The 12,722-nt window shown below is 42.4% G+C and overlaps 1 protein-coding gene across 13 annotated transcripts in view; it reads right to left on the bottom strand.

The window, feature by feature from the left end:
• The window catches only part of LOC125692143 (UPF0462 protein C4orf33-like), a 169,983-nt gene that overhangs the window by 156,762 nt on the left and 499 nt on the right, over positions 1–12,722 (bottom strand). For 4 of the 13 annotated variants that reach the window (XM_048942309.1, XM_048942308.1, XM_048942305.1 and 1 more), the window contains 5 exons: positions 11,971–12,160; positions 11,400–11,460; positions 11,149–11,200; positions 10,844–11,043; positions 8,664–9,490 (listed from right to left, as the gene is read on the bottom strand). In XM_048942309.1, coding sequence (XP_048798266.1) covers positions 9,391–9,490; positions 10,844–11,043; positions 11,149–11,200; positions 11,400–11,460; positions 11,971–12,157 — 600 coding nt within the window. In that variant the 5' untranslated portion in view covers positions 12,158–12,160 and the 3' untranslated portion in view covers positions 8,664–9,390. Of the gene's footprint in view, positions 1–8,663; positions 9,491–10,843; positions 11,044–11,148; positions 11,201–11,399; positions 11,461–11,970; positions 12,161–12,254; positions 12,445–12,722 lie in introns of those variants that run through there. The other 9 variants (XR_007376486.1, XM_048942307.1, XM_048942315.1 and 6 more) reach the window with 7 other exon arrangements.

The raw sequence follows: 12,722 nt of genomic DNA on the forward strand, positions 1-12,722 counted from the left end.
AAATGTTTTCTAAGTGCCATTTAAAAGTATAGGCTGTATATAAGGCTCCTCACCCCATGCGAACTGTTTTTCTTCCTTTAAGCAGAATGTATCTTTATAGCACAGAGCTTGATTTCAGAAGCGGTAATTACTACAAACCCACTGGAATCTGCGGTGCAAAAGCAATGTACAAATCTGTACAAACAAACCAAAGTTGCAGAGTAGCAGCTGTTCCCTAAATGGTGGCACGATTACCTCCCAAGAGGCAGAAACACCTCTGGATTTGACACCTACAAAACTGTAACAAGTTTTGTTAAACAGTGTTATCCAACTGAAGACAAAGGATGTTATGCATTTCTACAGCTTAGCACATGGCCATTCTTATATTATTTTCGTCGTGTGAATACATCAGCATCCTTTATGCTCAATGAGCACCACCCTCCTGTCTTTTACCTGCAAACTGCAACATTGAGCACATTGTCACTGACAGTATCAACTCTCTTTAGAGGACATAAAAAACACAAAATCATCAATTGCCAATGCCACTACGACATGAAATCCACATAAATGCTTTTATTTTTTAAGAAAAATAAGAATTGCAGCAACAAATATGCTGACCTTCACTGCTCAAGGGCAACTACAAACCAAAGTAAAACAAGGGGCCAGCAAAATCGTGGAACTCTACAGTCTTAATTTGATATTAAAAAAACAAACAAACAAACAAAAATACCAGAATCCACTGGAGTGGCATGAAATTCAAAAGCCTTTTGGATTTTTCTGTACTGGCTGACAGGTGTAGGGAAAGATGTTAAAATGTAACTCCTGTTGTCCGCAGTTTGATGTTCAACACTATCAAGGTACAAAGTAACAGCCCGCTAGTTGAATAGGAGAAGGTAAGGTAACACCCAGACCCAGGCCAGCACAGCTGGGCTCGGGTTAGGCACTGAGAGAAAGTTCAGACAACTTTTATGCATGCTTCTGGCATTCAAATTAACTGCCATTGCTAGTTTGGGGGCAAGCACTCCAAAATGCATATACAGAGGAACATGTTCTAGTACAGTATCATGACAAGTTTATTTCAATATTTTAGTACAGTTCTTTAAATAAATATAAACGATTCCATTCTCAAAATGGATCTTGTTAGTACCAGCAGGTTATCCAGCAAGGTCTGCTCCCACTCTGCATGAATGCATAATACTCAAAACCATTCAGGTCTTAAACAGTCACGTACATTAGATCAACTTCTGCCCAAAGACTTTCAGAATATGTTGCTGCCTGAATCAGTAACCTAGCTCTTAAAGATTTGGTTGGACGTATTCTGGTACTATTCATTGCCTATGTACCACAGAAAGACTCACTGTGAGGGGCATGCCCCAGCCTTATTTCCACTTCAAAGCAGAGAAACAGTTCTCAGAGCTGTAGTATCAGTAGCTCACTCCAATGGCACCTACATGAGCTCAGGTAGAAGAGTTTTACACAAAAGTCACAAGAAAAGACTGCACCCTTTTCATCTATAGTTTGATAATGAAGAACAGCAATGATTTCTCCTTCTAGTGTCACCCTATCAGTCTTCCTATTTGTTTCTTGCTCTTCTCTAGAGACCTGAACTCTGGAAAAGTAGAGAAATGGAACCAATAGAACATAGCTGTTATTCTGGAGGATGATTATCTATGCTAATTACTCCATAAGAACTATTATTGGGAAGACAAGTGCATAGATTGCCAGGGGAATCATTTGAGTTGGAAGGGACCTTCCAAGCTCCCCTGCAATGAACAGGGATACTGTTAATACCATTGCCCTGCTTTAGATACTGAAAGGCTGCTATCAGGTCACCTCAGAACTTTCTGTTTTCCAGGCTTAAACCACCCCAGCTCTCTCAGCCTGTCCTTGCAGTAGAGGTGCTCCATCCCTCGGATTGTTTCTGTGGCCCTTCTCTGGATGTGCTTCAACAGGTTCGTGTCTCTCCTGCACCGAGGATTCCGCATGTGGATGCAGGACTCCAAGTGAGGTCTCACCAGCGCAGAGGGGCAGGACCACCTCCCTTTCCCTGCTGGCCACGCTTCTTTGGATGCAGCCCAGGATTCAGCTGGCTTTCTGGGCTGTGAGGCACACTGCTGGCTCACACTCAGCTTGCTGTACAGCACTACCTCCAAATCCTTTTCACGAACTGTGCACAATCCTTTCGTCCCCTGGCACGTAATGATAGCAAGAGTTAGCACAACCACAGTGCAGAACCCTGCACTGGACTTGGCTGAACCTCACGAGGTTCACCCGGTCCTGCTCCTCAAGCTGTTTGTGCCCTGAAATAGAGTAGCTGGGTTACTCACCCTTAAACAGGCTTTCAGTAAATACAAAATGTCACAAGACATCTGTGCTTCTCCTCAGACCGCTTAAGTTACGGGCAAGAAGAACAGGCATCTCTAAACCACAGTGCTATTACCTGCTGTGCGACACAAGTACATCTTCAGATGAACCTTCAGGGAATGGTGAAGTCAGTTGCTAAAGATAGGATGTATTCCCTTAGGCATAACAAAGAGCAACTCAGAAAAATGATATAATCCTTCTAGACCTCTTCTTCGTCCCTTTCCTGTGAACTGTCTGGCTTGCAAGACTCAAGAAACGAGGGCAATGTAATCAGGCTTCTTACATTTTGCAGTGGGATTTCCCATTGGAATCCATAGAGTTCAAAGGGTCTGTCTTAAGACAACTCGAACGTTTGGTAGGAACAGTTGGCTGATGTTTTTCTGACATCCAGAGTCAAAAGTCAGAGTTGCAGTTCCTTTCTTCTTACAGCTAAATGAATAATAGCAAGTAAATGACAAACTGAAGCGCTTAGCTATCGTAGCCGATAAGATGATCACAGGTTGAGGCAGAAGGTCACTTTCACCTGATAGTTCCCAAGACCCTGGCGACAGTTCTATCTTTGATATTTGTAAGACAGAATAACATGCAGTGGTTTTGGCACCACTGGTTAGTTTCAGAGCTCCAGCAACGTCGTTTGGGCAATGCCTGTATTCAATTGTACAGGTGTTTTTTGTTGTGGCTGCTTGGTTTTGTTTGGTTGTTTTTCAGTTCTGCTAGGCATTACAGTCAGAAAATACAGATGCAACATTTATTACTATCATTTTACTCCAAACTGAACTGATTCGTGCTCTGACCAGACCCCGAGAGTTTGTCTTCTAGTTTAAAGCTCACCCTAGAGGAATCCAATTCCAGTTGTACTGAGCAAAGCACAATAACTAGGATAAATCAAGTAGTGTTCTGCCTGCTTTTTTTCCCTCTCCAGCAATAAAGCTACTCCAAGGTTTAAATACAAGCAAACTGTAAGCAGTCTCTACAGATGTTAATTCTGTCACGTCTGCCTGTTAACGCTCATGCAACTTATAGTTTTCAGGATCTGCAAACAACACGTAAATAATAGAAACCAAAGCGATTTTTTTAAGTCTAAAGGACTCCATGATGTAATCATAGTGACTGAATAAATTATCCATGTGCACCATCACAGCAGTAACTCATGGGTTGCATTTCCAGAGCATAGCAGGGCACTGAGCCACACTGCAGAAAATAAAACTTCCTGAGAATTCTGTGGCAGACCACTAAATTGTAAACAACCTGTACAAAACAAATATACTCTCTTAACACCACTGCTTTAAGGACATTCCTCTCTGAGCAGAACTGAATGATCCTTAGGACAAAATTTGCTGTAAGGATATATCCAGCATACTGCCTGTATTCAAAACATAGATGCTGTGTCTTTAATGTCACCTGTGCGCTGACCTGAGACCATATTGAGATTAATTGCTGAATTTACTTACGCAACTGCTAAATTTATTTACGCAATAAATTGATAAGAAGTCCAGCAGGCCCCAGCCAGCTTACAGTCCTATCAAAAAAACACAGAAAGAGGAGACCATCACCATACAGAGATTCTTTGTTCTACTACGTGGTCCTCTGCTTAGCATTCAAAGCCACCTTTGTCAAGACAAATGCCACGTGGTCCAGCACATCTCAGTCTTACACATTTGAGTAATGGCAATTTCTGCACTGCCTCAGCAAGCGGTGCTGTGTGCCACTGATGGAATCCACAACGTGCCAGTTCCCGACCAATTAACTAGTTTGTAATGACAAATTAGTCGATAAGGACTGCAATGCAGAGAAGTCTAAGCTTCAGCAATAATACTTCAACAGCAGTAAGCAGACATTGTGAAACAGCCCTATGTCAGAATTCACACAGACAGATTTTCTGCAAGCTGATATTGATTGATTACAAGGATAACAGTCTGTTGAAGATTATTCAAACTCAGGAAGACTTCATTAACAGAGGCTTACAGAAAAATAATGGATACTTAGGTTCTACTGCAAAATCCAAAATGATCTCAATTTGGTCTCAGAAACTTCAAACACGCCCTGGGAAGTAGCCTTACACCATATGTAATCCACATATCACTGCCTCACCTGATGCCTACAGTCACAGAACTGTAGGGGTTGGAAGGGACCTCTAGAGATTGCATCCAAACCCCCTGACAAAGCAGGATTCCTACAGCAAGCTGCACAGCTACACCTTCAGAGGAGACTCCACCACCTCTCTGGTTAGCCCGACCCAGTGCTCCATCACCCTCCATCCTTCACATGTGGGCACAGAACTTCCCAGGCTCACACCTAACAGCCATTTTCCCCACCCACTCCAGGTGAGGCCTCACCAGGGTAACTAGAGGGGGAGGAGCACCTCTCTTGCTGGCCTTGCTCCTTTTTATGCACCCCAGGATGCCATGGGCGTCTGGCCACCATGGCATACTGCTGGCTCAGGGCCAACCTTTGGTCCACCAGGACCCCAGGTCCTTCTCTGCAGAGCTCCTCTCTAGCAGGTCATGCAACAACCCGTACTGATGATTGCAGCTATTTCTTCCCAGGTGCAGGACTCTACACCTGCTTTCGTTAAACCTCATCTAGTTTCTCACTGCCCAGCTCTCCAGCCTGTCCAGGTCTTGCTGAATGGCAGCACAGCCATCAGGTGTGTCAGCCACTCCTCCCAGCTCCGTATCATCAGCATACTTGCTGAGAGTGGACACTCTCTCCTCTTTGAGGTCATTGACGAAGATATTGGACAAGATCAGACCCATCACTGACCCCTGGGGGAACACTGCTACACAGGTCTGCTGTACTTGGGATCACAACAACCAGCTGCTTATCTGGCAGTGGTTATGACCTCAATCTTCTGTTAGTCAGTAACTTTGAATGTGGTCCTGATGGCCGGGTTTAATTGGCTCAGCACAGTTATGGAACCAACTGGTACCAGAATGGAGGTGTGTAGGCTTGAAGTAAGGTTTAGGGGACTGGGAGAATATGAAATGAGAGTGTTCTTATCACCCTCCCTGGTGCTTTCAATAAGGTCTGAAAGAAGCAACTGATATTCTTAAAAAAGTAAGATGAATGAAGTTTAAATATTTACTAGATAATATTAATTCAAAATTCTTTTATGCTGAGATGCAATTTGTTCATAGTAAGAAAATGATGCTTTTGTGGAAATCTGTGCTAGAGTTTCCTTAATTAAAGAAGGAGTGAAGTCACTGTTTACTGAGTGCCCAAACAGAAATTGGAGGCAGACACTTAGCTGAGAACCGTGGGCTCTTCTCAACTAATTTTGGTTTTTTTTTTTTGGGGGGGGGAGGAATATAAGGCAAGTGAGATGCTAATGCTAATGAAAAACTTTTACCTGCTTCACTCTCGAGTCAACAATGACATTTTAATTCCCTTTTGCTTATGATAAGTTCTGTTAAACTAATTGCTTGCTTGGGTATACTGCTGATGGTAGCAGTACCTGGAAAACTTGCTTGACACGAGAGATAGATCATGTTTGAATTCCTTTCTATACTATAGGTTGTTTGGTTTGCTTGCCATTACTAAAGGACAGCAGTGGAACTGAGTTATTAGTATACACGTGGGAAGGGGTATCTATAGAAAGCAAATACAACAGTTTTATTTGAAAAGCATACAAGCGACCAGTGTCACTTGTCTTGTCTACCTTCCTCATTCTCCTGCATTCTAGTACCTCTGCATGCAAAAGATGGAAATTACTCTAATCTCTGCTATTCTGACCGAGCTCATAAATGATTTTGCCATCAGGGTTACTAAAACTTGGTCCTACTCTTGGTGAGCAGCCAGTGTCCGAAGCAGATGCAGGAGTCTCTAGGTTAGTGCTTTAACAGCCCAGCTACACAGCGATCTTTGTTCTCTTCTTCACTCCTTTCAGTATTTGCTAATAGCAGAACAGCTTCAGAAAGAATCCTACCTTAGAATAACCTGTAAAGGTCTCATTTTGAAAGGGGAACGTTGGTTACATTTTCATCTGGATGCTGGTAGAGTTGAATATTTGACCTTTGAGTACTGAAGTTGCCTCCTGTCAGTCAGCTTTGTGAGAAAGGGCATATGGAGGCAGTGGGCTCAAGGCCATTGCTTTATTGTGAAGGAATATACCCTGGCCACATACGCTGCGTAAGGTTGCTGTAGTGACACTTTCTCCGAGGGGAAAACTGATTGTCTGTACGAGCAGGTGCTGCTTGGCAACGTGTATCTTTAAAGATCAGGGTGTCTTGAAAAGGAATTAACTCCAGTCCTAGGATTTGTTAACTGACAAAAAAGAACAGCCATTTCTTTAATGTTACTTTAAAGTCACTGAAGGCAAGTATGGATTCACATTTCTGAAATGCTTTTGCATGTTGTTTTTGTTTGTTTGTTTGTTTGCAAGTAATGTTGGTTGGTTTTATTTCTTATTTCTTTATCTCTTATTTCATGAGCAATAAACTCATGATATTCGTTCAAGGCTTAAAGTGGCCACAGCTACAGATGAACACGCTGGCTACTTCACCCTGTCATCTCTGCAGCTTAATGGAGGAAGCAGGCTGACGTGGTTAAATCAAATCTGGCAGCTGTGTTGTATTGCACACGGGCAGCAAGCAGCGCACAGCATACAGAAAATGAGTAGCTTTCAGATAACAGCCCTCCTTTTGCTGCCACAAGGCTTGAAAGGCAGACTCAGACCTCTTCCTCCTTTCTGTAATCACAAGTCACCAGAACAGCGTGCAAATATTACAAACACGGTGGCAAATGTAAATATTCATTGCCTGTGCAGTGCTTTCAGATTGCTAATTAGGATTTCTGCCTTGGTGTTCTGATGGAAAAAGCAGAGGGATGAAAGCTGAAACCATCCCACGAGTGAATGCTTCTCTGCAGTGTTCTTTGAGCTGTCAGTGGAGGAGCTGCTGAGGGAAAGGGATGTATGAAAGCTTTCCGGAACAGGTTGCAGTTGTCTGCTGATCTTTGGGGATGTCTGCTCACTACTTTGTGAGGGGAGAAGCCAAGCAAATACAGGAGGTGCTTCTAGATAGATGGCTTCCTGCTTATGTTAGATAATATCAGACATGCAGCGAGAAAGAAACTTGAGTATTAACAAGCTGCTTGTGCAGGAGAGAGCTGTCGTGGTATTTTTCCCTTGAACCTTTAAAAATTCATACGTGCAGAACTGGACTTCTTCTTAAGAATCTCAGCAGTACCTTATTACCAGAAATACAAGCAAATAGTCATCATTCTCTCCCTCCTATTCTGTACACCTGGCCTTTCAGCTCAGGAAACAGGCAGCAGCAATATACAGAATCCTGTTCTGGCTCTGCTGTGTTCCCGTGCTGGGATGATCTCTCGACCTCCACAGGCAAATCCTAAGCTTTCTCCTTACTGGAATCACTGCTTATGGGACTGAGCTGTCTGCTTTGTAGCCTTGTTTTGGTAGTGTGGGAAAGGCACAGTCTAGCTAACTGTCTTCTTTTAGGGTATGTACAAAAGTGGTATAAAATGAATTGCAGCCACCAGGTGGCCCACGCAGATTCCTTTCTTAGCTCACTTCTCTCAGACCTAGAAAATTGTCTGTGTCCCAGTATGTGCTTAAGTAGGCAGGAAATAATGTGCCACTGCTCCTTTATTTGCAAAGGAGCTTTTAATAACACATCTCCTTCCTTTTTGCCTGTGTAGTTGGGTCGGAGCTTTGAGAAAGCAGCAATTTGAGCTTGTAGAATGAAAAAACCTTGATTGAGTGGGCAGCATGCTGTGTTGTGCCCTGGTTCTGTCCGCGCCTGTTGTCAGCCTTTCTGTCCCATTGCTGGCTGTTCACATAGCCTCCTCCTGCCCTCAGTCCTTCCCACTACTTTCCACTGTTTGCAACCAGAGAAACAGGTAGCTGTTTCTTCTCCCCTGCGATTTCAAGTTCCTCACTGCAGGGATCTCAACATACCTCCTTCTTCCTCCTTGTTCTTGAAAGCAGAAAAGCAGGGTAAGTGAGGCATATTTCTAGCCCTGCCTATGCTGTAAGAACGGATGGCTCTAGGCAAGGTTTGGAGGAAGACTAAGCCAGAAAACCTCTAGCATAGTATGCTTTTTTAGAAGATGTAGCACTACTTCATCTCCCCTGGGCCTTTGGACTGTTTGGTGTGGTTCTCCACATGCTCCTTTCTTAGCACATGTTAACATTTCCGATTCTTGGATGATCAGTGTTTTCAAACAAAAAGGATTTGGATGCATTACTTTTGGTTCAGAACTTGTTATGGAAATTACACGAGCGGTTCCTGGACACGGGCTTTTGAAAGAAAGCTTACTTATGTAAATGACAGTTTATGAGAAAAAGCAATACTGAGACATTGTGGTTTAGTAGATAGTTTAATACAATTTACACACAGTTTAGTATGATCGATAATATTGCAGATAATTCTTCTTTAAAAATGGGTTACTGTCAGTGCCAAAATCTACGTTATTATAATTCATCAGCAGTGAGTGAACTGAAGCTAACCTTAAACTTCTCCAGGGGTAGATTTGTCTCAGTTCATCTGACCTACGGTTTTACTGTCTGCACAAAGTCTGCCAGCTTGTTTGCATTGCAAGATTCATCTAGAACTTAAACTATGTAGATTTCAAAGCAGTCACCAAGTCCTGCACCAAGTAGTCTGCTATCAGAATGAAAGGTGAGCATCATAACCTGTGTCTCAGTGACTGAGGAGGGGCAATTTTCCTTGCTTTAACAAACAGACGCTGTAGTTGAAAAAATATCTTTCAAAGAATTGGTTGGACAGACTAGAGCTGCAGACTTTAGTCTAGTGTACCTACATGTTACTCCATCTACCTAATTTCTGTGGCTGTAAATTACTTCACCTATTGCTGAGCATGCGAAGACTATCAGAGACCCCTGGTGAAGTAAAAAGACCTTCCCAAAAAGAGCTATTTAGAAAAATATTTATCTCGTTAGTTCTAATGTAGTTTCTAGTGCAGAAACAACATTCCATGCCCACAGTTTCTGCTCAACATCACTTGTTCTCATACACTTGCATCCAAACTTAATGCGAGCAAAAACATAAGCCTCAATCCAGTTTGCTATTTAGTGTGAGACTTCCATATGTCTGATTCAGGCTGCTTCCAGTCTTCTCCCATTAGTTCTTTCAGGTTCAACTCTTGGAAAAATTCCAGGCGATGACTATAGACAAAGGAGAAACAAAAAACATTAAGTTCCAAAGTGCCATCTCAGAACATTCTCAGTAGGCTTCACTGGTGTTTTTTCCCATCCTTTCTGGGAATGTAAACACTGTTTCTGAAAATCTTGTACTGGAAAGAAGGCAAAATCCTGAGCTACAAACAGGAACAACGGTATGAAGTTAAAAGGCAGAGTTTAGAGGTGAGCTCTTACGTTGACCAAAAATGCAGTCAGACCAAACACAAAATGACCACCTGCTCTACAACGTATCTGCACTGCAGCCAAATACCGTTTACAACTTTTGACCAATTGGAAATCTCCACAAGGAGATCCTCTCCTTACAGAAAACTGGGAGACAGAACAGGATAATGAAGCTAATAAGTATTCTTCTCCTGTAAGGCCGTATCTCACTTTCAACCGTTACAAACTGGTTCTTGCTAGGAGTTCTCCTTTGCATTGCCAAGCAGAATCAACTGAGGCTCATTTCTTAGTAATACTTAAACAGCTGCCAAACAGTAAATAGAACACCTGGTAGCATCATTTAAGTAAATGAAATTCTCTAAATGAGTAGTGTCCATTTTACATGTGAAGGCCAGCTAAGAGCAATTAAAGCAGCATGGAGCGACCTCTTCCCATAAATACGTTTACTGTTCATCTCTGAACAAGTCAGGATTTCTATGAAGACATACTCTTAGAAAACAAAAAACAACCCTTCTTGAAAATTATTACAGGCATTCTGCAGTTTACCCATCTATCACTATGTTGAGTACCAAGTTTTCATGAGAACTGCAGCACTCTTGTAGAGCTAGTTCATTTGAACTAACTGCCCACACACAAGTAACAGCCTGTATTAACTTGTTTCAGACTCAGAAAATGAACAAGTCCACTCACAGCACAATGTAAACATGCTCTAGTTTTGCTGTTGATAGTGGGCATCCTTTCATTACACTTCCAATTCCATCTGTCTTCTCTAGTTTTCCCATAACTCAGAGCCATCTCTAAGGCAAAAGAGACCCGCTGGATATTATTACTCTGGTACAATTAACATTAAATAGCACTTCAAGAGGTGCTGTAGGCAAGGAGAAAAAAGAGCAGACCATCTCTGATTTTTTTTTTCTTAGATGAGAAGGTGATAACAGATGCAAATTACACTGAATGCATCATTTGCTGTGCAGCTAGGGGATAACATGGAAATCAAGCACTAATTACTGCTATCTGGAAGTTCTTTACACGAAGTACAGTGGATCTGGGGCTGAACAGTATAGTTAAAATATCAGAGGCACTTGGATTGATGTCTTCTACAGGTACTCCAAGAAGAGTGCAAATATATTACAGAAGAACTGATTTTATGCTTACAAGTCTGGTTTCTGGCCTTCCTGAAGTTTGTGTCGAGGCACAGGATAAAGTGCTTCATATTTTCTGTGATCTCCTGAGCCATGGATTGCAAAGGCATTGAACTTGTTAATGCCTGGTGGAAAATAATTCCAAGGCAGATGAGCTCTACCCCTCCATTTGGTTTCCGTTCTGGTCACATGGAATTCTAAGGGAAGTTCTTCCTGTTACACGTGAGGGGGAAAAAAAGGCTATTTATCTTTTGCTCAACCAACAGGTATCTAAAACCAGTGAGGTTCTGTATGTTATGAATGCTCTTGACCACTTACTTTCCACACTCTTCTTTTGCCAGAAAGCAGCAACAGTAAGTGTTGTCCATGACTGCCAAAAATCAGAGCCACACTTGTCATACCGTGACGCCAAGTTTAGTGCATTTATCTGCCACAATGTACATCCTCCGTAGTGCAGTCATTCCCGTACCCTGCACTGCATGCACTGCACACCACACCATACCACTTCACGAGCATTGAAACAAGAAACATAAATTGCACTCACGACTTTTTAAGCAAGCTGTACTTACGGACAAAGTTCAACTTCTAGATACTGCTCACTTCCGTCACTCAAGAAAAATGCTTCTACAACTTACAAAGAGACAAGCTGTCAATATTTTATACTAGTTGTCAGTTCTGCTATATTCCAAGACCTTCACAATCAACTGTTTTCACAAAGGTTTCTGGCCCGTGCCGTCCCTGACTTGGACTAACTGTGTGCATGCGACTGACGCTTTCTAACTCAAGAGCTGTGCTGTAATCCCAACCTCGAGGGCTTTTGTAAAGGCAACAGCACACTTCTATTTATTGACCGCTCACTTTGCTGTCGTTTATGTGATGAAAACTAGAGTCTCTCTCTTGATTTATAGCTGAATACAACATGATGTTCATGTTACTTCAGGAGCTTTCTTAACCATGGTGCTGGTTACAACCACGTTTTTTTGCCAGCAGCCTTTTCCAGAGCACTCAGGATAAAGCTGTCAAATTAGAATGAGTTTTAGAAAATAACCAGAGAATTTTCAATAAAGACCAGGTATGGGAATTGCATAGGAACATCAGTGGCTCCACAGAGCAGATGCTTGCAGCAGAAGTTACGCTTACCTTCATAGTCCCACAGTTTTCTGAAGGGTTTCCCTGGCGCTCCAAGTGGCGCTGGAGGATCATTGAAGAAGGGAGCACTCACTTGCATTAGCAGTCCTGCATCATACGACTGAAGTGCAATTGCTACGGGGTCGTGGCTCACAGGTAAACCATCCCACGTGTGCTCAATTCTTACCTCCATCTTCATGTTCTGCACGAGATAATGAAGAAAAGAAGTTCCTGTCAAAGCACACAGATACCATTCCAACACCAACTTCACTGTCTGGCTAAGAAAAAAGACTCACAGTTAAGTAGGTGAAAAAGTAAGTGTAAAGCTCCCAGACATAACCAGGAAGAGTCAACTGATTCTTCTGAGTCCTACTTAAGAAGAAAGAAAGACGGACGCCGGAACAAGTCTCTGTTCTAAAAGCATTATTTCACAGAATCGTCGAGGTTGGAAAGGACCTCTGGAGACCATCCAGTCCAAGCTGTTTGCTGGCACAGCAGTGAGAAAGATGAGATAAATGGATATAAGAACCCAAGGTGGTGATGTGGGAGGCATAACGAAGATTTAAAGCAATACAGTAAGCTATCAGTTGACTTAAGACATCCAGTAAAAAGGCAAAGGCAAATATTGGACTGTCAGTTCTGACAAGGTCATATGGAAATAAAGTGAAAACTAAGCTTTTATGTCGGCATTTTTTTCTCTATAATACGCTGGACCAATTTCAGATGTGCTACAAGACATCATGGATAGCTTTGGAAACCAGGGA

This window comes from Lagopus muta, chromosome 4 (assembly GCF_023343835.1).
Source record: "Lagopus muta isolate bLagMut1 chromosome 4, bLagMut1 primary, whole genome shotgun sequence".
Taxonomy (NCBI): domain Eukaryota; kingdom Metazoa; phylum Chordata; class Aves; order Galliformes; family Phasianidae; genus Lagopus; species Lagopus muta.